Source organism: Gallinula chloropus (genome assembly GCF_964237585.1).
Source record: "Gallinula chloropus genome assembly, chromosome: 3".
In the NCBI taxonomy this organism is placed as follows: domain Eukaryota; kingdom Metazoa; phylum Chordata; class Aves; order Gruiformes; family Rallidae; genus Gallinula; species Gallinula chloropus.
Window position 1 is genome coordinate 33,627,345 of NC_140087.1, and position 26,272 is coordinate 33,653,616.

A 26,272-nucleotide genomic window follows, 5' to 3' on the forward strand; every position below is an offset into this window, starting at 1 on the left:
CTCTTTATAGGTTCATTAGACACCATGGTTTGTAAATCTAAATGAAACGCCTTTTTTCTTTGCTGTAAAAAGCCTAATAATTGAAAAGAAGATTCTAAGGATGCAGGAAAAGGGGGTAATATGCATTGCAGCTTTAATACAGAGACAAGAAAATTTAGGATATAAATAAGACCAGTAATGAAATAGAAGCTTTCCCTTCCTTTGTTGCTTACTTCTTACCTACCTATATTTTAAAGTAACTTCATGAAGAGCCGGAGGAATAGGATGGTAGCATTCAGGCAGAAAGTCCATTCATCAGCCACCAGCCAGCAGCAAGACTCTCCATGGCTCACCCTTTCAGTTCAGGGGTGGATGCTAGGAGTTGGCATGCCAGTGAGGTGGTACCATGTGTGTGTGAACAGTGGTAGGGTGCTACTGCCTTTTCATTGTATTACTTTTTACATTTATCTAGCTTCTCTAGGGTTGCCTTCTCAAAACTCTTCATAGCAGTTATATCCAGTGCCTTCACTTTCCCAATGTGAAGATCTGATAAGGAGGATACGCAGCTTCCCTATTAAAATAATGTAGCATCCCTTCTATCTGCAGTCCGGCTGGTACCTGGAAGGGTTGGCTGTGTGGGGGCCATTCCTATGCACAGCATCAACCAGGGCTTTCACTGCAGAAGACTGGATTTCTCAGATTCCTCTATTACTGGGTTCCTTCGATCTTGTGGGATGAGAGGAAAAAGCTTCCCAGATATGTTTGGCCTCTAGGTAATAAGGCTGTCCAGTATGAGTAATGTTTTACAAGTTTACAAAGTCAAGCTTCAGCTGAGAATGTAAACACATTTAAGTAAACTTTAGTGACAGTAGATCACATTAATACATTTATTCAAATACCCAAGTTCCAATTCTAAGCAAGTGAAATGATACTGCTGGGAAAAGAAAGAAATCTGGGGGGAAAAAAAAGGAAAAAAAGAGAAGGCAGATTAAAAAAAACAGACAAGTTTTGTCAGTCTTGTAATTCTTGTAATTCTTGTCAATCTTTAGGCTCCAATAAACACCACAGCATTGTTAGTTCATAATTTAAGTCAACTATTTTTTTTCCCTGTTGACATTCAAGAGATCCCACAGTACTTTGCAGGTTTGTGGTAGGAAGACATACACAGGTCCTTCTGGGGCTTCTTGGTAGCTCCATTGCAGTCTCAGCCTCAACCTTTGAGGCTGGCAACTCATCCACCAGGGTTATCAATTTCATGTTTATAATCTATTAACCAGATATGTTAGCTAAAATGAGGTTTTCTCACAATTTTATTAGGGTAGCACCATACAACTGTTGTCCCTTTGACGTGACTTTGTTGTGGGAACACATTCTTTGAGATACTTACTTGGCTGACGGTGGTGATGCATTGATTCCATTTGTCTCAGTATTTCTAAGATCATAGAATCATAGAATCATAGAATGGCATAGGTTGGAAGGCACCCCAAGGATCATAGAGCTCCAACCCCCCTGCCACAGGCAGGGCCACCAACCTCCAGGCCTAGATCTACACAAGGTTGCCCAGGTCCCCATCCAACCTGGCCTTGAACACCTCCAGGGATGGGGCATCCACTACTTCTCTGGGCAGCCTGTTCCAGCACCTCACCGCTCTCTCTGTAAAAAACTTCCCTCTAATATCTAATCTAAACCTTCCTTCCTTTAGTTTTAATCCATCCCCCTTGTCCTGCCATTGTCTACCCTTTTAAAAAGTTGAATCCCCTCCTGTTTATAAGCTCCCTCCAGGTACTGGAAGGCTGCAATGAGGCCCCCCTGCAGCCTTCTCTTCTCCAGGCTGAACAAGCCCAGCTCCCTCAGCCTCTCTTCGTAGGGCAGGTGCTCCAGCACCCTAAACATCTTTGTGGACTCCTCTGAACCCTCTCCAACAGTTCCACATCTTTCTTGTATTGGGGGCCCCAGATCTGGACACAGTACTCCAGATGGGGCCTCACAAGGGCAGAGTAGAGAGGGACAATCACCTCCCTGTCCCTGCTGGCCACCCCTCTTCTGATGGAGCCCTGCCACCTAGCCTGTGGTACTCTAATGTGTCTGTCCCTCTTTAAATTTAACACAAATGACCTGATGTAGGTTTAGACATTTTGGATAAATGCCTTAACTGAATGACCACAGACAGATACAGAACTGGTCAGGACTGTTGTGTTTGGGTGGTACCACACGGGGTAGACATGCCTCTTCCTCTGAGTGTTGCAGTTCTGAGGGCAATCCCTTCTTTCTGTACATGTGCATACGCTGCCATGAGGATCACAAGACCACCTTGCAATACACCATCCTTTGTAGTTTCATAGTTTTAATGAATGTATTCTTTTTTTCTGAAGCATTGCAAAGCAATTCCATTGGATCCGAAAAATTGCATTTTGAAAAGTGAGTTCATCAGTTATTATTTCCACAGGCTAGATTTCTAAGCAGCTGCCAACAGCTAAACCCTGAAAGAAGACAGAAGATGTTTGAACTAATGATTCCTGAAACTTCTTGGTCACTAACTTAAAGTTCATCTGCAACACTTCAAGTCAATTTTGTTAAGATGCCCTAACTTAAAGGTGCCAGCGTTGGCATCAGTCCCATTGCTAAGCATTAATGTTAGAAATTCTCATTCCTAATGCCAAGAGATTCATGGCTCATTACGATCTGGCTTAGTTTACCAGCCTGTTGTTCTCGTGTTTCCGAGTATTTGTTCTAATTCAAAACAAATGGGAATGTTGGCAACCTAACGGAGACATATGTAGGAAGTAACCATTGGCAACCATGGGTGCCTGAGACAAGATTCTATAATTGGAGCATTTAAGTATTAATCCTCACAAGCCAACAGAGGAGACCTTTCCAGGTTGTTCAGTACCAGCCTTGGAATCTCAGTCTCAGGCTGTATTTTAATAGCAGGCACATCCTTTGCTTCAGATAATATTTATACAAGTGAAAGTGCGAGAACAGTTGCTCTTCTCAGTGATGGCCAGCAATAGGACAAGGGGAAATGGGTGCAAGCTGGAGCTTATATTCTATGTGAATATAAGGAGGAACTTTTTCATTGTGAGGGTGACGAAGCACTGGGACAGACTGCCCAGAGAGGTTGTGGAGTCTCCTTCTCTGGAGACATTCAAAACGTGCCTGGATGTGTTCCTGTGCAATTTTGTCTAGGTGATCCTGCTCTGGCATTGGGGTTGGACTAGATGATATTTTGAGGTCCCTTCCAACTCCTAACGTTCTGTGATTCTGTGAACAGTCATCCCTACAAAGGCAAATCCTGCTTTCTGCTGCATGTGGTGTGCTCCTTTGGCATCAGTAGAAACTTTACATGTATGTTTGAAAATAAAGTCAGATGAAGTTTTCTAAAGCTCAGTCTGGACACCCTGTCCTACAAAGCATCACTGTGCATATGAATGATTACTTTATCTTCACAGTAGAAGTATGTAGTGAAATACAATATTAAATATTTCATTTTACATACACAGAGGATAAAGTTATATTTTCCACAATTTAGTTCTGATCATGTACATAAAGTCTTGTGTGAAAAAGTTATGTTAGATAATTTCTAGACTATAGTTAAAATAGGTTATAAAAATGTATAAGGTATAAGTTCATTGGCTTTGATTTTTGTAACAAAGTAAGGTGAATGAAAGGGAAGAAGAGTTTATAGTGGGTTTTTTTCCCCTGTATAGATTCAAATGTACTGCAAGCTTGATGAGAGCAAATCCATTGAGTTTATTGGAGGAGGCCCTCTTATCCTAGAGACAAAGTTAGATAAAATTTGATCTGTTATAGTGGCAGAAGAACAGAGATTGTTTACAATCCCTTTTGCACTTTCATGTCACAAGGGGGACAAGGGTGGACCATGTCTTGGTCCTGGCATGAAAGAGATCAGCTGTATCAGGCTGGTTTACCTCATGTATCTGTAATTGTCCATTGAGATAGTGGGGTAGTCCCTGTTAGTGGAGATACACTGCTGCTTCTGTGCTGCATCTTCACAGGAACTTTGTGGTTGGGACATATCCCCAAAAAAATAACCTCTGAGGTTTCTTATTAGGAGAACTCTTTGTATCACAGGAGAAATGTGAAGAGCAAATTTGGTTTTGTAAACCCATTTACAATATGAAATGATGCAACATTCTTTTTTGGTTTTGTGTTTTGTATTTGTGCTGCAATAATGAATGTCTGCTTAATAGTCACCAAGGCTATTGAGTTTTGATTCTCACTTTTCAAGGTTTCAGTGCCAGGGATTCCCTGATGTAAGATATGCATGCCTTCATCACAAACTGCAGTGAAAAGCAGAGACTTGGCTTGCAAGAAGCTCAGTGCTACCATAGCTTGACTACTGCTGGTGTCTGAGGTAGACAGCAGAGTTAAATGAATACTGAAAAAGAAGTTATATTACTATTTGTAAAAGACATTCAGGAATTAGTCCAAGGGAGGAAGAAGAATTATTGAAATTGAACCTGCTTTAGTATCAAATGGATATTAATTGCTTCTGAATGAATTCAGAGTGTAAATTAGAACAAGGTTTCTGACATCCAATGAATGATGTCTGAATTCTGGCATGACCTTTCAAATAGGGCAGGGAGGACAAGGAACCTAAATTATTTCAAGATTGAGCTTGATAAATTAATATAGGTAGTGATCCCAGAGATGGAAATTAAGTTTATGATTATAATATTTTATATCATAGGCTCAAAGAGACCTCAAAAAGCATCCTGTCCATTTCCTTGCTCTTACTTAGTCTCAATTGCATTTGAATTGTTCCAGGTTTATTCAGCCTAATCTTAAATATGATCTCATCTTAGTGATGAGATTCTACAGCCCTGTTACTTTCCATTACCTCACTATTCCTATCATTAAAAAGCTTTTCTAATCTCAACCTAAGTCTCCCTAGCTGCAATTTAAGTTCATTTCTTCTTGTCATCTGCACAGTAGGGCTGGAGAGCAAATTAGTATCCTGACCCTTTGTAGCCATGTCTTATATGCTTAGAAACTCCTATTCTTTTTCACAGAACCACAGAGTAGTTGAGATTTGAATTTTCAAATATTTTCATTTGTATTTTAATCCTCATTTCTTTCAGATTTTTCTCAGAAAACATGTCTTCTAGAACCCTGATTGTTCTGGTACTCTCTGCTGGGGCCTCCAGGTGTTCCTCTTCATTCCATTCATTCCTCCTGATGATGGTCTACCAGTAGTGAAGAAAATGGAACCACTATTTTACAGCTCTGAAGCATAGTGCTACTGCTTATTTATCCAAGTCTTATTGTCACTTTTGCAGTGTAGGATGTGGCTTACTTCCCAGTTGACTAAATGTTTTCACCAAATATGTTCACTGCTGTGGCAGGGTATAGGATGTTAGAAATGCCCTTGATCTTTACAGCTGTCCTTATGAGAGCTTTGTGAGCTCTTTCCAGTAAAGCTCTTGTGCTCCTTGTGAGGAAATGCTTGAGGTGGCTGTGTGGGGGAAAGAGGCAATAAACAGAAAGTCTTGTGGATCCATCTAGACTAAAGTTATTTAACGTGATTGGCTTCAATTTTAACCACGTGAATCTTTCTTGTCCTATATACCTGGTGCATTCAAAGCTAGGACAATCCATGAAGTAGACATAGTCTACAGCTCTCCCCCAGAGTCAGAATCCACTAGGAAGTTATGAATGAGGTGAGCTGTGCTATGCTTAGGTGTTAGCGTGGTTGTTCCTTGTCTCACAACCTGAAGAGTCCATTGTACCAACTGCTGTAAATGCAGGTTGGTGGGTGACGAGGGAACAACCAAGCCCTTTTATGCCACCAAGCTGATGCTATGGAAATCTCCTCCTAAGACAGCAGAAACCTGAGGGTGCTGTACCACTGGAACTGCTTTGTAGCTGAATGTCTGTGTAACCATATATTTCAGTTACCGGTTTGGTATTATTCTTGCTTGTTTTCATTTTAGCACATTGTCAGCTTGAGGTCAAACCTTAATGGCTTATTTGCTCTGCATATCAACAAATGAGGTAGTTTGATGCCACATTCATGCATAAATTTGTGAACATGAAATAAATAAGATACTATTAAGCATAACACTCAGAATTCAAGGGCTTGAGAAACTTTGCATATTGCTAAGCTGACAAAGTGTTGTTCTAAAGTGATAAAAGCAGGTGTTTCTTTTTAGTTGCCAAGTCTGCTCCCACGTGAGAGGCTAGATAAGTAGTCCAAATTACATCTAAGAAGAAGAGTTGCCAGAGCTTAATTACTTTTCATTGCAGTGCCAAATAATAATAATAGTTAAAAAAAAAATAGAAACCACCTTGGAACTACATGGTAGTATCTTTAATTCTCCTCCTTTAAAGCCCCAAGGTAGGATCCTTAACTTCACAATCAACTGCATTCTTTAAGCAGTAAAGCAGAACAAAATTAGAAGTGATGACTTGTGCTCCTTCTACATTTGGCATTTAGGTTAAGGTAATTTTTTTTTCAGAAATATAAGTAGTTTTTAGAAGATCTGCAGCTGTGCCATTTCAGTAGGATATAGTTTTATCATTAATCAATGCTTTTCTCTCAATGATGGCTTCTGCTAAGGTTATGGCCATTCAGTCCATCCTTATTGATAAGCATGACCTTATTAAGCCTGACTGTTAGATCTTGGTGTTCTGTGAGTTAGACCATAGTGTCATCAAACCTTGCTCTCCTACTGTGGCCCGGTAGAGCTGCTCTGCATGCTGGGCAGTTGAGTGCATCAGACTGTGTTCAGTCAATCCTACTTAAGTCAAACCTTTCATCACAGAGTCTCTGTCAGCTTGTCTTCTGCAAGGACACTTTATCAGTAAGTCAGCAAGAGAAGGGATTAAGACCACAGACATTTATCCACTGCCCTGCGCAATGTACAGTGAAATGTCAGTGTCGTAACCCCTCAGTTCTACATTATTATTTTGTTGGTAAGGAAGCATTTTGCTGAGAGATTTCTCTGTCCTTTATTTAAAGAGAAGGTAATGAAACCAGAATTACTGTGCAAGATTAAACCGGGGTTTCCTCTGTTCTGATACCTGCCTGTGTTGTTGGTATGTTGGAAGAATATGCAAGAATTTAAAAGGAAAAATTCTGCCATTTTTCTACTGTCTTAGTAGTTGCTTTATAGTTGAATTTACATGGAAGTTGAGATTCTTTACCTCTTTTATGTTGATAGGGCCAGCGGATTTGCATCTCCCATATATTTTATCTTTTCAGCAGTCATCCAATTCCCTCTGAAATATGCTGAATTCTTAGTCTTCTCTCATATTAAAGTATTTTCACAAGAAATAGCTGGCATCTCCTGTCCTGTATTTTGAATGTTTTCATTTGTATCTTTTTTTCACAGAATAAAATAATTAATAGAAAATTCAGTTTGAATGCACAGAATTGGATCATTGATTTTTAGAAGGCTACAATATATTTTCTCTTTATTTTCAGTTCATTTCTATGTACAGGCTAATATTACAACTTTGACCTCTTTAAAAAGAAACTCTTTGACCAAGCATCGTTGCAAACATGTCCCATTTCCCTTTCTAATTGATTATTGTTAACTTGAAATACAGTGGTGTGTGTGCATGAGATTATTGCAAGATGTACTACTGAGATGCATTCATAATTGGGAATTCCATCTGCTCCTTTGCTGCATATTCATTTAGTTTTATTTGATACCACTGGGGATTGTAACTAATAAAATCTTAAATAATTCTATTCTGGGCAGATTTTACTCCCTCCTTGAGTAGGTTCATCTATTGTGAGAGATTTTAAATTGCAAACAGAATTCCATGTTGAATATAGGTCAGTGATATGATCCTGTAAAGGCGAACTATAAATAGGGATATAGCCTTCGAGGCACAAGAAGGAGCTAATCTTCAGTTCTGCTCAGAAATGGTGAGACCTCTTTCCAGTGTAAGACCTCTTTACAGTACTGGGCATAACATCTTAAGAAACTTGTTGACCAGCAGGACAGTCCAAAGAAAAACAGGAATTATCAAATGCTTTGAAGATATGACAAGTCAGTGTGTGTATGTGTGTGTGTGAAGAATACAGGGGCATGTGTGTGTGATTTTCAGATAGGTAAATGGGTTTTGCAGAGTGGAAAGGAATAACCTGTTCATTTTGGACATTAGGAAAATATTACTGAAGGTGTGGATAGCCATCAGTGTGCTTTCTATGTGTCAAGCAATCTTTGAAAGTGTTCAGATCTTCCACTGGAGAGCAGAATTTGGTAATCTGAAAATCTTTCTCAGTTTGTAAATGTATTTCAGGATGTTAGATAGCAATCTAAGTAATGTTTCTAGGTTGCTCTGACAGGGGTACAGGAACCTCATGTGATTTCTGGCAAGAGCTCTTAGTATTTTAACTGGACAAAAGGACGTGGAAGGCCCAGAAGAGGCATGCACGTACCTAAGAAGCAGCTGCTCTGTGTTTTGTTAAAAGGATGCCAATGGCAAAAGAAGGAGCACGTGCAGGATGATAGCTCTGGGCCATCATAAGGCAGTGGCATCACCATTTAAAGTGACATGCCTTGTCAGAAGGAAGAGGGTAGAGGAAAGATGAAAGAGCTATAGCTGGTAGGATTTCCTATATTCTCATTTAGAATATGCCCAAACCAACACTTTTGGAAAACTCTTTTGTGTCAAATGAGAGAGAGGGAAGGAGGGGTTGGCATTTTTTGCTGCCATCCCTCTGTTTCCCTTTATTACTCAGCAGACATTTGGTCTTTGAATTAGTTTAAACTTGGTCAAACATAGGAAGTTTTAATGCAAGTTTTTGTTTTGGACAGATCATAATTTTCCATTAAAAATCCACCTTATAAAAAAAATTCTGAGCCAGTTCCTACTGCAGTGTCATCAGGGAGGAAAGAGGAATGCACTGTAGTTGGAAGCAGCCCCCAGTAGTTATGGTGCTGCAAAAACATCTCCAAATGAGTTGTTCTTCAGACCTACATTCCCCTTGGGCCACTTGCTTGTAGTGGTGTCAGGCTAATAGCACGACAACAGTACAAAAAAGCACTTGGCATGCATACCAGCATCACAAAATGCTGGGGGTAAATCGACTGAATTATATATGTTGCTCTTCAGAGAATCCAGAACAGGTTTAGCTGCAAGTTACACGTAGCTGTAGTTGCAGGCTACAACTTTAGGAAGTAAAAGCCTTCAGGGAGGACACAGCCGATTTAATCATTATTTTGTTTGTTGTTTCAGCTAAATTGCTCTGTCTGGTTACGTGTATATATTAGGGCCCATCTCACTGTCGTCAGATGCTCAATGGGCTCTAAGGATGCTCAGTGCAGACAACTGAAGTGAATTGCAAGTGTTAACATCAGCCTACTTCTTGACCTGGCACTGAAGGATGAATCCATCACTTTTCATTTAAAATAACATGCTGGACCTTGGTCAAAAATATTAACAATATAAACAAATGGCATAGTTGCCAGATCACTCTGCTGCCAATAAGCAATGAAAAATACCTTGGTTTTTTTCCTTAGTTTGGCAAGGTCCTGTTTGTTGACTAAAGCTGGCAACTGCAGCGATAAAGGGAGATCTGAAATATTGTACCTGATAGATGTTCTGATGAAAAGTGTTCTCCAAAGGCTTGAATCCTACGCTTTTCTGTAAGAAGTGTGACTCCTTAGAAGGGTTGGCTGATTTCAGGAGAGATTGTAAGACACCTGCTCCTAGTACACTGATGATGGAGTAGATCTGGAAACAATACCTAAGTCACCTCTGTTTATAGCTCAGCATTTTATAAGGATGTTTGAATTTGGTGCCCATTTGCCTTAAGCCATTATCAACAAAAGTAACACAGGAAGCAGCACCGACATCTATGGCATGGAGGAGGAGTTGATGGCCTGATGCAATAACCAGATATCACAGAACGATAGAATTTGGGTTGAAAGGAACCTTTAGCGGTTGTCTAGTCCAACCCGCCCTGCAGTAAGCAAGAACATCAACTAGAGCAGGTTGCTGAGAGGCCCAACCAACCTGACCTTGACTGTGTCCAGGGCTGGGGCATCTACCACCTTTTTGAGCAGCCTCTTCCAGGGTTTCACCAAACACTGTAACTTCCCTCAGGGCAGTCACACAGTCCCCACAACTACAGTTGCCATCTTGGTTTTGGACCATCTGTGGAGGTCTAAGATTCAAAGGTACAGCAGGCTGTTCTTTGGCAACATTTCCTCCAGCCTGAGAACTGCAATCTGCACCATTAAAAGAAAGTAACAGAATGCTAATCTTCCCTTGCCTCAGACTGATTTACTCCTGTAAGGAGGGGAAGACTATTTGCATATGCATTGGTTAAATGAAATGCATTTGTTGTTTCAGATGCATTCATAGTGAATTGATATAATTTAATCTGGGCTGTGCAGGGTCCTGGGGGGAAGCAACCAAGTGCAATATATGTCTGCATCATTAAAAAGAATTTAAGTGTGATGACAGCTGGAAAATAACTGTACAAGGGATTTCAGGGTGTTCCATATTTATTCCTTGGTAATGATAAATGGTTGTTGGTTTTCTCAGTTTGCAAGTCAAATGGCAGATTTTTAACACGTCAGCCTTCAGTCTGGGCTCTGTAAGTCAAGTAAATTGAGCAGACACCTGCCTAACATTTAATGCTCATTGCTATGGATTCAAGCTTCTCACATTCATTCATTCATTTAATCCCCAAAAGTCCCCTAAAGTAGGTAAATATTATCTCAATGTTACTGCTGAAGAACTGAGATGCAGGGCAGTCTGAAAGTAACTTTATAGAAATTAGCTTTAAAGAAAAGGCTTTTAGACAATCTATAAATCTTAATCTCTGAAGGTACCTGAATATTTTTGGTGTTACTCTAGTTGATTTCTTCATTGATAAACTGTCTGTGACTGAACTGGCCATGTCTTCTGGGACCAAGAACAGCTTGTTATCCTTAGTAGCATGGGGAGTTAACAGATACAACAATAAAGTGCCACTTTTATATTAAAACCGAATTCTAGGAAGGATTTTGTTAAAAGACCATCTTGTTGTGATATTTGGGGAATATGACAGGGGTTAATGGCTGAAAATAGGTTTATTGATCACACATAATCCCTAAATGTTTTTTTAACTGTATGTGGACATCACTTAAGCTGCTGCTGGAAAACAACCACATGTGAGCTGAGCAGCAGCAGCTGTTGGAGAGCTCAGAGAATTATTACATGACAGTTGAGAGGGAAAACTAAAAGAGGGCTCTTTCCCATGCCAAATACTCTTGTGATTAAAATCTAGTTACCTACCAAAGTGCACTAGCAACCTAAGGAAGAAAGGGCATGTTGGAAAAGGATAACTAAAAGTCATAGTATTAAAGAAAGAGATGTAAAAATGAAACTATCACTTTCTTGCTTTGTTTAATATGTATGTTTCCCTGGTCCTCAGCGTAATCAAGCCCTCAGGAGTGCCATCAAAAAACAGCATGTAAAATATAGCCACAAAACTTTTCATGCGTTTCTGTACTCAAATGTGCACTGAACCTTTCACTCTTTCATTCTGATGTAAGACAAAGTCAAGGTATGAACCAGAAAAAGCCAAATGGAAATATAGGTACTATGCAGCAGGATTATCCCAGAACTTTTACATATATTGGCCAATAGTACAGCTCTGCAATGTTGTTTTCTGCGTGGACTGTTTTCCTGGTAAAAGTGATTAGACCTCGTCCAGAAAGACCAAGGCTTTACAGTCATTTGGAGGTGGGTAAATAAGGGGCTCAAAGGCTAAGGTCAAGGCTGCATCTCAACCCTCTCAAAGGCCAAATTCTAGGACCTGATCAAAAAAGTAAGTTTCAAGAACTTTCTGTCCTAATTACATTGTTTTGGTCATTCTCTGAATGCTAACAGTAGTTTGGTTAATTACAGGGAAAAACAGTGATAACAACTTGGTAAAGCCATCAGATTGGTTGGCAAATGCAATTATTATTGTGCAATACTGGAGGTCTCGTCATTTAGGCAACAAGAACAGAATAAACACATGGTGTATATGCCAGTGGTCTTGCAGCTGCGATGTCTGCCCACTAAGTAATCATGGGGAAAGTGTTATAAAACAATGATTTGTTTGTAAGCAAGAGTACTACCTGGAATTTTATTTAACTCAGGAACACTTTAGTTGTTCCTGATTCAATCAAATGCTAGAAAACAGACTTTTGCTCTCCTGTCAAGGTAACTTATATTACATGTTTCCCAAAATATCAAGAGAATTACATATGTATGAGTCTCCAGGAAAGCCTTTGAAGGAAGGATACTAATGTTCTTGTTCTTGAAAGAATATCCCCGTATTGTGACAAGATATTAGTGATATTGCCATTTTTCTTTCCCTGCTATGGGGCTTTGTAGGCATTGCTCATCTCCAACCATTCATCAGTGACTGTAGGGCACTTTTACTTGCATTTGCAACCTTGAAATGCTCTGATCATTGTGGCAGATTCCTGTGGCAGAAGCCTGAGAAGGCTAAATCTTTCAAGTTAGGACTGGGTTTGCTGTGGGGCTGGTGTGTGGGAAGTGGGGCAGAGAAGCAGTTGTTGGAGTGGACCTGCTCTAACCTCTCTAGTCAGTGGGAATGCCCTAGATAGTTATGCAATATTTTGGGCATGTACCAGCATGTAGGACTGTGCCTTGAACATAATGATAACACACAATTGTGTTTTATTCCATTTCCTCACGGTTACTGTAGAGTCCACTGTGCATTGATATTTCTTAATAAATGAACTGAACTTAATTTGTGACTTAAGAAATCTATAGCCTGTGATGTATTTCTTTCCACAACTTCTCTCCTTTGGAAAGGTAGTGTTCGGGAGTGTGAGAAAAGTGACTAAGGAAATTCCTTCAAGAGTTAAACCTTAATTTCTGAACTTTTTGGTCAAAACTCGATTCCTGCTTAGGAACATATGCAGTTTCTATTAGCAGTGGGAAACACCATCATGGTGTTCTAGACTAGAACATGGATGTGAAACAACAACGAAGTTAAATCTCTTCAAATGATCTCACAGTCATAGTGACACAGCTGAAATGGTAATTTGCTGTGTAATAGATTTGTCTAAAATTCAGGGTTTTCAGTCATTACCTGTGATCCAGAAAGTTGGGACTCAGTTACCATATACTGAGATCAAGTTCATTGTCTTGCTGAAAGAGGGGCTGTTAGAGCCAAACTCTGTGCTTGTTTGGCCAGTGTGCAGCTCACTGTGGCTGAAGCTGAAATACATACAGGAAACAGGAATAAGAAGTGCTAAAGTGCTACTGGATTTGAATTTGCTTTTTTGACAGTCTTTCAGTAGTAACATAGCAGGATTTATTAATTGTCAATTACAGGTCTTAATTAAATGATAGTAAGCACTTGTTACTATGGTAGTATAATGGAAATACCTACTTGATTATTTAAGGGCTATTGTGAGTAATTGCTCCTGAATAAACACAAAACTTTTCTTACATATCCTTGAGATTAAAATTGGAAAAGACCATAAGAAATGTATGGCAGCCATTTATTTTTGAGGATCTTGCTTTTGTTGTAGATCGGCTTTTTTTTTTTTGGGAGGGGGGCGGGAGGGTTGGGGGATTTGTTGTTTGTTTTTTTTTTTTTTCCGTAATTGTTACTGTTTGCAAAGTTGTATGTTCAACAGTAGGGATATTTTGTGTAGTTTGTGGAGTGCAATTTCAAAATAAAAGTTTGTGCAAACAGAGGATTTTAAAGTAGATCACTAATAATTTGTGCATGTAAATCATTGATTTTAGATTAACACTAGCTTAATTGCATGTGAAGATTAAAAATCCTCATTTGAAAACAAGCCTTTTAATGTTACACTTACATTTATGTCAAAATCTGGTGAGCTATACTATAATTTTATGAAATTAACAGTAGGAAAACCATAGAAATCTTGAAGTTTTATTTAGAGAAATACCAGAAATATGGATGTTTATCCATTCTGCATATATCACTCAAGTTTTCTTAGAAAATTTCTGATTCTTTAGGCCTTGAGGGAAGCTAAACATGTATTATAATTCTGTATTTGGTTCCTGCTTGACTCCACAAGAACAGAGAAAAATGAGAAGAAAATTACTAATTCATTTTTGAGTTTCCACATAGAAGGGTAGTTTAAGTTGGGGATTTTTTTCTGTCTACCTTCTTCATTATACTGGTAGCTATAAAACTGGAGGAGTTCTATGAATTTGACTTATTACTAAAGTAATACAGATCTGTGAATCTTTTTGGTCTTTTTTTTTTGGTGCAAATTGCATGAATCTTCAGAGTGTTCTTATTCTAATCTGCAATGTTAGTAAGCTTCTACTGCAAGCTTGATAGCAGATGCTTTGGAGACCTGTGCTACTAATTATGCTCTGAATTTTTTCTCAGACTGTCTAGCTCTTTGTGGCAGGTTAGGAACTTGATCCCCAAAATAAAACATTACCAACTCAACTGTAGTGGAATAAGAAGCTGTTTACTGCATGACATGAAAAGCCTGCGCTTAGGAGCGTTTGTGTGATGATGCTAAGCGGGTTTTGAGCTAGAACTGCCGCTGAACTTGGCAGTTTCTTTGTTAAGATAATTTAATCAATCCCACTTCAATGTCTCTTCAATGCTAGAATTCTGCCAAACATCTGGCTGGGAAGTTGCCCTCGGCAGCTGGAACATGTCACTGTCAAGCTGAAGCATGAGCTGGGCATTACAGCTGTGATGAACTTCCAGACCGAATGGGACATTGTGCAGAATTCCTGGGGCTGCAACCGCTACCCGGAGCCCATGAGCCCTGAAATCCTCATGAAACTGTATAAAGAGGAAGGTCTTGCCTATGTCTGGATGCCAACACCGGACATGAGCACTGAAGGTAATGCTCAGATCGTTCGTGCAGCTAAATTAATAGTGATAAACCCTTTGAATTTCTAATCTGTCACTTTAATTACTGCTGGGGTTTTTCTGTGTAAATCTTGCATAAAAACATAGCTAACATGCAACGTGTAATTTCTATGTGTGTTGTCTCTAACAAATTTCTTATATTTTCTTGTAGGCAGAGATGCCATCTAAAGTATTTTGTGTCTGGCAGTACACGTGTATTTGAGTTTAATGCCATGTGACATTGACAGTTTTTGCTTTCAGACTGAATTCAGACAGTATAAAGAAAATATGCTGTGTAGGTGGATGTTGTGGTTTAGCCCCAACCAGCAACTAAGCACCAAGCGGCTGCTCACTCACTCCCACGCCAGTGGAATGGGGGGTTGAATCAGAAGGGTAAAAGTGATAAAATTTGTGGGTTGAGATAAACAGTTTAATAGGCAAAGCAAAAGCTGTGTGCAGAAGCAAAGCAAAACCAGGGATTCATTCCCTACTGCCCATGGGCAGGCGGGTGTTCAGCAATCCCCAGGAAAGCAGAGCTCCATCATGTGTAATAGTGGCTTGGGAAGACAAATATCACTCTGAACATCCCTCCCCTTTGTTCTTCTTTCCCCAGCTTTATATGCTGAACATGATGTCATATGGTATGGGATGTCCCTCTGGTCAGTCGGGGTCAGCTCTCCCCGCTGTGTTCCTGCCCAGCTCCTTGTGCAACCCCAGCCTCCTTCCTGGTGGGGTGGAATCAGCTATGGCCACACACATGCTCCAGCATGACCCCATGCACAACCACTGACACTTCACAGTATACCTGCTGCAGCATGGATTTATGATTGAGACACCATCCCTTCAGAGGTGTACCTGCTACAGCAAAAACATAACTGGGGCCACAGGTGCTTCAATATGTACCTGCTTGGGTGTGGACTTATCCATGGTCTGACTCTGGAGAGTCCCATTCCCCCATGGACTCACCCACAGGTCACAGTCCCTGCAAGCTTGCACAGCAGGACAGCTTGTCATTCTTGCTGGTTAAATTGGAGAGGCAATGCTGTATGCCTGTCTCTGCTATTCCCTTCCCCCAGCAAAACATTTTTCTTTAACTATAGTATCCCAATCTGACTAATCTCCATCGAGTAATGTATATTTGTAATTAATTGAGAATACCGGTAGCACCTGATGTTGTAACATAGATTATTACTATCTTTAGTTGCCCCATTTGAACACTCAGTTCAAAGTCTGGTTTCCAACCATCAGTGTGTGTGTTCTCGAGTGAGCAGCTTACCAGCAGGAGAGAGTGTTTTGAGTGGGGCGAAATACAGCTGCCACAAACGGAGAGCTGTCAGATTAGTAATCAGACATCAGGGAAGACAGGAGACCTTAAAACAAGGCTTTGAAAGGGTGCAGTGTCAGTGCTCAAGTGTGCCACGAGGAAAGGTTAGGCTCTGCTGTTTGCAGCTCCAGTTCCCAGGGTAACAGGGAGAAAGGCATCAGGAAATACAGTGCAGTCACCCCATTGGGAGTGAGAAAGTCTGTTGTGTTGTTTAACCATATGCTTAGCACACAATTAAATTGTAACAGAATTAAGATGTAGAGGAAAATACTCTTCTGCTCTCTCTCACCTATTATTGCTGTAATTGCCTCCATTGCAATGTTTTGGAAGGCAACAGTACAGAGGTTGCTTCACAAAACTCCAGTGCTAAAACCCACTGCACTCTGGGCTTGCTGACTTTGCTGCTAGGTTAGAAGTACTGTTTGATGTGATTTACTGCCTTACTTCAGTCCCTGTGAAAATGAATATGCCACACACATTCAGTATTAATCAGAATGTATATTTAGAAAAGACTTGGGCCATTTTACAGCTTTTGTGTGATCTGAAATCTACATTGCCAGAAGAAACAAAGGTTAGGGTACAAGGTCATTTGGAAAAAAGAAAAGAAAAAAGAATACAAAGTCAGGTTTGCCATTGTGATTCACAGTGCATCAGGCTGTACAGACATTATCTCAGCCACGTACCTGGCTTTCTCAAATGCCAATGAACGTGCCTTGTTTTTAACCTTAGGAAGAATACAGATGTTGCCACAAGCTGTCTGCCTCTTGCACGGGCTGCTGGAGAATGGACACACCGTCTATGTTCATTGCAACGCTGGTGTTGGCAGGTCTACAGCTGCTGTCTGCGGCTGGCTGAAGTACGTGATGGGATGGAGCCTGCGGAAAGTGCAGTACTTTCTGGCCTCCAGGAGACCAGCTGTCTACATTGATGAGGAAGCTCTGAATCGTGCTGAAGATGATTTCTACCAGAAGTTTGGGCATCTTCGTTCCTCATGCAAAGTACAAGAGTAGAAGAGCAGGAGAGCAGAAAGATGAAATTGAAGAGGAATCTTATATTTGAACCCCAAGGACTTAGAGTTGGACACCTGCCTCTCCTCTTCAGATTACAAGCTTATCTTAAAATTTGTGAGGATTTTCCTTAAAAAGTGCCTTTGAGGGGTTTTGTTTGCTTTCTTTAAGTTGACAAAAGTCAGGTTTTCAAACCTTTTGCTTCAAGTCTGAGACCTAGAAACTCTGCAAAGGAAAACTAAGGTTTTCTTTTAACTACCTGTCTATGAGAACAGGGTTTAGGGTAGAAACTAAACAAGATGTGATGTGAAATAGTTAGAGTTGCCTTTATTTCAGTGACAAGATAGAGAGGGCATTCTCAGAAACACACGTGCAAAGGTTGACTGTATTAAGGCTCAGGATAGGATAGAGCTGGTCATTGTCAAAGCTTCTCAGTTATTTTAGGTGGAATGTTTTGCATTATTGGAGTGTTTTCTAGTAATGTTTTTGTAATTTTGAACAAGTATTTTTTGGCTAGGGTTTCCCTTTCTTGGTATTGGTTAACTTAAAGGTGGTCCTCTTGACCTTGGAAAGAATACTTTTTGTGATGTTTTGGACTTTTCTCTTGAGATGCAGTTATAGCTGTCCAGAATAAAAAAGGCTAGATTCTACCTTTGGGTACATCTGCTGATTTTCATTCTGGAGTTAGTTTATGAATGCAGTATCCTTGTAAGGTAAACAAGAAGATTGTTGGCTGCCTCCTCAGCAGCGACAATTCATGGAATGAGTTTTCAACTCAGTTTCTGAAACAAAAAGCTAATGTCTAATGCAGTGAACTAAAATGTGCTCTCTTTGCCTATCTAATTAATGTTAAATATTATGAGTCATAGCTATATTCTTATGTGACATTGGGGTTATGCTGCAATGTGGCTTGATGAGAGGAAACAGCTCCACTGACAGTAGTCTTACTCTGTTGCAGGGATGAAGTACTATCTAGTGCATTATCCTAGGCTGTGAGATGTCTAAGTCAAAGATAAATTTTGCTTTTCTATGCAGTGCTGTACAGTGGGCTCCTTAGGTGCCAAGCCAATATAAACAGTAACCACTGGGCTAAAAGAGGATGTATAGAAACTGTGATAAACCTCTGGGCATGATTGACACCACAGCCTCTCTGGTGTTGCCCTAGATTAATTTCTTCACTATAGTGAATGTCTCTTCTTGCACAAGCAGTGTGTGGATGTTCACAGATGCTGGGTTTAGCCAAGTGGAGCAAATACATTACTGCGTAGGAGCAAAGAGTAGCTCTGAGGAGGGTTTCTCAGGAGCTTAGCCTCAGTAGGCTGATGTTGGCTTTGTGGATGATCCAGTACTGCTTAGTCCTTTAGCTAATCTAAGCAGGGGCACCAACAGCTTCCAGCCTTGCTCAGGTAAAACCGATTTGCCATAGGTTAAGTCCAAGAGAGAAGGAAGAGAAAGCATATCCTAAGGAGCAGAGAATTAAGGATACATTAATATTAAGAAATCTAATTTCTATAGGTTTGGTTTTCAGTTGAATCTTATTTTTTCCAGCCAACTTGTCCCTTTAAAGATACGATCAATGCCAGGACAGTTTAGCTGACATATGGTGATTATCTCAATACTTAATACAGAAACTATTAGATATGAACTGTTTATGGAGAATGTCCAGAAAAATAGAATGCATTTTGTTTATTCCATTCTTCAATCATCTTCAAAAGGAAAAATGTTTAAGTTATTCTGTATGTGTGGTTTTGATTATAACTGATTTTTTTTGCCTTGAAATAACTTTGCCTATTTAGAAACTGGATGAGAAAAGTTCTCTATTAAATAAAAACGTAGTGAGAATTCCAGCAGCCTGTTTTGTTATATGCCTTTGGCTCCCAATTTCATTGATAGTAAAAAGGAACATCACTGATATTTCTAGATAGGGGTGGGACCAGGCACTTTAATGGTAACAGCCCATTTCTTGCCTGCTGTACTGTGTCAGTTTTGGTTGGCTGTTGAGAAGGAAATCTCAATACCAACCAGGACAGCACCTCTGATACCTCTAAATACCAACAAAAGGGATAATTTTCCCAAGCCTGATGTGAAGAGCAGAAGGAGTGTGTCAGTGCTGCGGTCTGACTGCTGGGTGAACGTGCAGAGCTACAGCTGGGTGTCCAGGAGCACCCAGGAGCTACTTTGTTTTGGCTGAGTTTAAAGTGAAAATCCTGAGCTTTTGCTGCTGTGTACCCCTCAAAATCAATAGCTGAGAAGATGAGAATGGCATGAGAACTAGAGAGTAGAACTCATTTAACTTTTATGTTTTTGTTGAGATATATTTGAAATCTCAAGCTTAAAACATGTTTCTGAGCACCCCTGGCAGACTGTCCTTTCTATCGAATGCAACTTGAAATTTAAGTTGGGACAAGTACTTGTGGTTTTGGTCCTTGTTTCATGGCTAACTATATTTCTTTTTTAGGGCTCTTGGGACTGAACAGCACATAACGTGGCACACTCTAGTAGGTATATGGCTAAGTAAGTTCAGCCATATTGTAGCAGCTGTTTCCCAATTCTGATTTTATTGGCAGTGGAAGCAGACTGGTTCTACATTTTTAGGGCAGGAATTCAAATGCTTCAGAAGCTACACAATCAAGGAAGCCCTAGCAAGGGACTGTTAATTCATTGTGTATCCTTATTTCAGTTTGTGTCTCTGCTGAAGTGCTGGGACGCTGTGTCATACACAGATTGCATTAGCCGATGAACTACATGAAAACATGTTACTAACATCATGTTAACAAAGAACACAAAGAGATCACATGGCTTGCAGTCCCTTTGTACTTATTTCTAGCATACTTATTTTCTGCATTGCCACGTTTCTGCCTTCCTCATTGAAGGCCACGCTGTTGAGTAACCTTCATTCAAAGCCCGGTCTGCTGAACGTAACTAGGAGTTTAAAAACTGGAGATCTAGAGATCATTGCAAGAGGCTACAGCAACATAAAAAGCAATGATATGAATATATTCCATTTATCCAACTGTGTAATTACATCAGAAATCAGCATCTAGAGATTATCTGTTAGAATTCCAATTTGTAATACGTTCTTATGCTGATGGGATCATTAGCTCTTTCCGCAGACTGGCCTCTGATGCCATTTGGATGAAAGGATGAAGACAGTGTGTTGTTTATACACTAGTATATTTCCTTGCTACTTTAGTCATAACAGTGCTACAAAATTTAGAGCAAAACAACTCCTATAGAAAGAATTAGAAACAGATTAACAGTAGCAGTTATTTTAAAGTGAGTCCAAGAAACCAAACTAATACATGCACAGTAATGGGAGCCAGGTAGAAATATTCTGAAAACTCATCACAGAAAAGCATCATTTGGGGAGAATGCTTTTCTTCTAGTATGACCATCTGTACTCTTTACCCTGTTACAGCCAGGATTTTATCTCTGTTAAATTAAAGAAAAAAAGTAGAATTTTCTATATTGAACGGGACCATTTATAATGCCAGGTATTTAGTGTGTCTCAATGTCATTGCTAGCCCAAACAGTAGTAAATATACTTTCCAAGGACAATGTACGTGAAGGAGCTAAGCAATTCTATCTCTTATGAGTGATTGGTAACAAACACAGCCCCTTGAGTAATGGGTTGGGCTTTGAGTGTTATAATTTCATCAGGAATTTTTTTTTTCCTTTTTACACCAGAAAAGTACTGATGAGAATCTTCTGGGTGACATTTTTAGGTAAGCAATACAGCCTGGTGACAGGAGGCTGGGCTGGTGTCACGATCCACAACCTGAACAAGACTTATAACCCCTTGTATTCCAACCGAACCTCAGATCACTCTGGGTGGCTGGGGGTGGCTGAGTTTAACCCCTGAGTGATGTCCAATGTGCTTTATTGTGATAAGTTCATCGCAATTCTTGCAGAACATAATTAAGACTTGAAACAGAGTCAAGGTTAAAGTTGCTTTATTTGGCCCACAACAAACATGCAGGGGAAGGGGATTAAGAAAGAGAAAAGGGTGGAAAAGACAGATAGAGAGAGGGAGAGAGAGAGAGAGAGCTGTGGGGTGCTATATCTACCACCATGAGGCTAGGGCATTCTGTCTGATGGTAGAGTATCCTCAGTGTCTCTGGGTTGGATGGAGGAGGGGGGAACGTTCCTCGATGTCCCCATGTCTTCCATGGTTGCCCCTTGATGTGTTGGTTCTCCATTGCTTCCCTTGTTTTTCCATGGTAGAATGCTCCACTTTTGTAGCCATCCTTTGTATCACCACAAGCTTCCACCTGGCTTGTGGGAATGCTTCAGGGTGGATGAGGGAATGTCTGATGTGTGAAAGGCTCCCAATGTGTGAAAGGCTCCTGATATCATTCCTGATAACTTTTGGGTGGATATATGGAAGGAATGCTCTCCTGATGTCTTCAGGGTGACTCGTTGAATAGTCACAAGCCTGATGTGGTGTGGCATGAATGAGGTTTGGTTAGGTAAGAGAAAAAAGAGGGGAGACGGTTCTGCTGGCAATCGTTAAGGCATATTTCCAGTACCTTACAGCTGGCTGACATGGCTGTGAAATACTTTCTTTTCTCCCTTACTCCTTGTTATTTCACACTTGGAACTTTGGTCCCTTTGGCACTTCTTTGCTCCATTTGCTTAGGTTGTAAGTTTGTGGTCTTCCCTTTCTGTTTGTGCAGCTGCAAGCACAGTGAAGCTCTTGCTGAGACCGGGACTGCAGGTTTTCTACCAGGGTGTATTCTGGAGTAGTTGAAAAGTCTCACAGCTGGCAACCAGGCTGTGTGAGCTGCACAAAACAGTGCAAAGCTCTGCTCTGAGGTGCAATTAAAATTTGAGACTGCCTGCCACGTTTTCCTGAAAAAAGATAAAAGGAAAAGATGGGCTGTAGGTTGTGCAGGAACAGGGAATAAAATCCCTATTTAAAAAATCAGACTTATCCCATCACCTACTATGATGGCCTTTTTGAGCTCTAATTTATAAACTGCACTGACTTTACTGGACTGTAATTGAGAAAAAAACTGTAATTTTAAGTAGTCAAGGACAATTGCCATAACTCTGTTACCTTGCTGCTTCTTTTCTTAATGTCATTATAACAAATTCTTCATCATTAAATTTCAGTAAAAGGTTTTAACCAATGATAGAATTAAAAAAAATAATGTGATTCTTTAGAAAAATACACTGGAAACGATGAAAAAGTATTTAGAAGCATAATAACTACTGCAAAAGCATGTATTTGGCAAGCAAACCCTACCTTCTTGAAGGATAATGAACATCAGGCTGCCCTTAGCTAAAATGGAATTGGATTAATGTAGCAGAGGACAGGATATAGATGACTGTCTCCAGTTCTGTTTACATTCTCAGGGGTAAATCAACATCTCTGCGGTTGTTGCCTTAAAAATATTTTGCTGGAAAACTTCTCCACATGTACACAGCTTAAAGGGAAAGGGACTGCTCTGAGGGAGCAGACTTTGAAATGGTGGAAGTATAAAGGAATTAATCCTTTTTCTGTTTCTCAGCAACTCAATGACATCATCATCAGCAAGACCAAACCATATGACTTCATAATTGATCTTTCTACATTAACAGAGGAAAGTATCTTTATCAAGGGCAATGGCACTACAATCCATATATTAGCATAAATGGTTTTGTGAGTAAGAATTACCATATTTGGAAAGATAAGCAATGAACATTTTATTAAGCCCTTTTTAGGTACCAAGGCTTGTCTGGGGATAACGAAATATGAACTGTTAAACCCTGCAAAACAAAGATGGTGACGCTGTGAACCACAGCCCTGTATAAGTCAACCTCTTTGTGCTTAGACATGTATTATTTGGGAGATTGAATTTATAAAGACTGCTGGATAACATCTGTGATTTGATAATTACTTCAATGCTGATGTTGTTATATTTACTTCAAGGAAAATAGAAGACCTGTTTATTCATAAGCTGGTAAAATATTAAATGATATCTCATCCTTGATTTAGATGATGTGAGAAAAAAGCATAAAACAGCGGCCAAGAAAACATTTCTAATGCTGGGCAGGTTTCTGCGGTCTTTTCTTAATGTCGTTATAACAAAATTTGTTTTGTGGTAATGCAGTTTCAGCAGGCAAGTAATTAACAGTCAGGCCATCATCCAAGGGCAGCAGCCATGTTTAAGTTGGGCAGCCAGCCCGAAGTCACTGCAACAAATCAAAAGCTGAAAATGAATCCAATCTCCAAAAATTCAATAAAATACATAAACACAGAAGTTAAGAAATGAATATAAAGTTTGCATTTGGAGAAAGGCAAAAGTATATAAAACATAATCTTTGCTAATGTCAAGGGGAAAAATATTTCGGAGTGAGATAGCAAACATCACAATTCATTTGAAAGCATACCAATGTGTTAGATAAAAGTATAGCTGATATTTAAAGTTCACTAACCAGTTAAAGGGACACTACCAAAATATTTAGGCTTAGAGTAGAATCATGATATTTATCTGTATAAAGAAACAAATTTCTAAGGGTAAGTTCTCAAGAACACTGATCAGTTTTATGCCCCCTCTTGAGCAACTAACTCATGGCAGCTACTCAAGCAGGTGAAGCTTCATGAGCACAGAGGTGGTTGCCAGTGAATTGTGGTTTGACAGCTGCATAAATTCCTTGCATAGAGATGTGTTGTTCTGAAATGGGATCAATAAGGTTACACTTCAGAAGAACTAAGGGGAAGGGCGTCTCTTAAAATATGCTTAAATGATAGCTCTGGATGGAAGTCTAAACAAGCATATGTCTTGATGAAGTATTTCTCTTCACATGTGTCTTGCTGAACCCTCTTAATGGTCTTTTGCCTTGCAACACCTGTGCCTAAAACCAGAGCACCAGAATGGGAAACTGGGAGTAGCAGTGGTTCCCACCCAGTTTGTTAATTGTTAAATGGCATTGTTCAGACTGTTGTCGAATTTGGCAGAGCTGGTGTGATTCAGAGGAAGGCTGCTATGTGGGTGGCTGAAGAACTGACATGAGAGAGCTAAAACTCATTGTGCAGAACCAAGGTGGCCCAGTGGGATCCAGACAGGAGAAGGGTAGACTGGAAAACAAGAGGTAGGTCCTCCATGCTGTGCTGTCTCTAAATCTGCAGATGAATTGCTTACTGAATCTCTCTTCTTGAGTTATTCTGTTTCTTAATATGATGCAAAGGATGCTTAATTTTGGTCTTCTGTGAGTAACTGGATGGGACAAGTGCTGTTCTCAGTAGCTGTGTGGGTACCTGTGAGGACTTGTTCAGACACTATAGCGTGTACTTGTTAATACACAACTCAATATTAACGTGGTTGGAATGACTGACTTAAATATCCCAGGAAGTTAGTTTGTGTCCCCAACATGCTTTCCTGGCACATGTGTGTGTATTGCAGTTTGATGGCAATCACAGGCCACACACAGTCTAGCCAGGACTCTCATCTGTCCTTCCCAACTGGACTATCTTACTCACCTGGAAATAACGATGTGTGAACTGATGCCATCACCTTCACTCAGACTTGCTGTAGTTTTCTTGGTGCCTTATATGGTATTTTCCATCTAACTGCCCTCTCCCAAGAATAACAAAAGCAATCATGATAGGGTGTTCTCAGCACTGCTGAAAATTTCATTTGTGGTGTGGTTTTAGGTGGTGGTTGTTTTTTGATTTTTTTTTTTAATTAAATTTAATTTAGATAACCAACTATGGACAACTGAAATAGGAAATGCTGCTCTGAACTTTTTACTTCTCTCACTCTTCCTAAATGGAAAAATAAATCTATTATTCTGCAGTAATTTCCACGTGAAGGACTACAGAACACTTCATAAGAGATACTAGACCAACAGAGAAAGACTTAGAAGCAGGAGTAGGAAAACACATGAAGTGCAGAAAGGAGGCTGCTAAGATGAAGCAGAGCAAGTGGCTGGGTGGCCTTCCTTCTAGTGTCACATGGAAAGAAGTGGAGGAGAAAGTGAGGGCTTACATTGGAGGATGAGGACAGGGAGGAAAGGCTGTCCAGGTCTGTGTGAACCAAGAGCAGCTGGGAAATGGTCAGGAGCCTGGGCAAAGGCTTGGAGATGAGGTGCGAGCAGGGCTTGATGCCTGGGGAGCAGCGGTCCGACTGCTGCAGTTGGATTGTCGCCCTTATTTCAGCTCGTTTGGAAATATCTCATTCAGCAGTTAGCAGGCACGAGCACAGGGACTGAGGAAGTGCAGCAGTGAGGCAAAAATACATCTCTGCACCCAACAATTACGAAAAGCACGCGATATCCACAGGAACATCAGAGCCTGGCAAGCTTTTTAACAAAATCTGCCAAGATTGTTATTTCTAGAGAGGAAAAAATTTGATTAGGTCTCTCTTCATTGCTGGGAACATGACTTGAGTACACTTTGGAAAATGCTGAGCTCTGTCATTTGTGTATTTCTGCTTATGGAACTGAAATCGATAACTTAATCTTTAGCTGTAAACATGGCTTCAGTTTGCTTTCCTGAATAGCAGTAATTTCAAGGTGTCTTTCAGTGCCACCCTATTTTAAAACCCCCCACAAAACCCAAACCAAACATCAAACCCTCCAAGAATTGTATCAGAAATTGATGGAAATAATGTACATCTAGAGTAATTACTGTGCTTTTAGTGATGATCATCCTGGTTTATTGGGGTTTTACGGAGCTTAGAATGCAGTTATTTTCTTTTTACTCACCTACCATCTTCCAGACAAAAATACACACTTTGGCTAGTATAAAAAATAAAAAATAGTAGCTAGCTTTGAAACTGTTTCTGAAAGCTTAATGGTTTTGTGCTTCTGTAAGGATCCAGAGTTCACCATGTTAAAATTTGTGTTAAAACACCCGCATCTGTAAAACAAACATTGGTGAGGAATGCAATCCTTGCCAGAATGTTTCTCCCACTGTTACCTGTTTTCCATTTGACAAGGCAGGACAGGAAGCTATTTGGAAAAAGTTGTTGCAGTCGAACAGAAGACATGCTTATGCACATCAACATAAACTTCCTCTTTTTTTTTTTTATTAGTGGGTTTGTGCAGGTGGTCTGCTGATTCTCCTTCTGGGCTCTGAAAGGCTCTGCTCAGGGGATGCCTCTTATAGATGGAAACTGAGGTAATAAACCACTT

At 40.1% G+C, this 26,272-nt stretch overlaps 1 protein-coding gene across 1 annotated transcript in view; it reads left to right on the forward strand.

Annotated features, from left to right (window-relative positions):
* EPM2A (EPM2A glucan phosphatase, laforin) overlaps window positions 1-17,596 on the forward strand; it is a gene marked incomplete at its 5' end in the record, with an annotated part of 43,125 nt that extends 25,529 nt beyond the window's left edge. The window contains 2 exons of the mRNA XM_084261404.1: window positions 14,572-14,813; window positions 16,875-17,596. Of these exons, the coding sequence (XP_084117530.1) occupies window positions 14,572-14,813; window positions 16,875-17,155 (523 nt within the window). The 3' untranslated portion in view covers window positions 17,156-17,596. The remainder of the gene's footprint in view (window positions 1-14,571; window positions 14,814-16,874) is intronic.
* Between the last annotated feature and the right edge of the window lie 8,676 nt (window positions 17,597-26,272).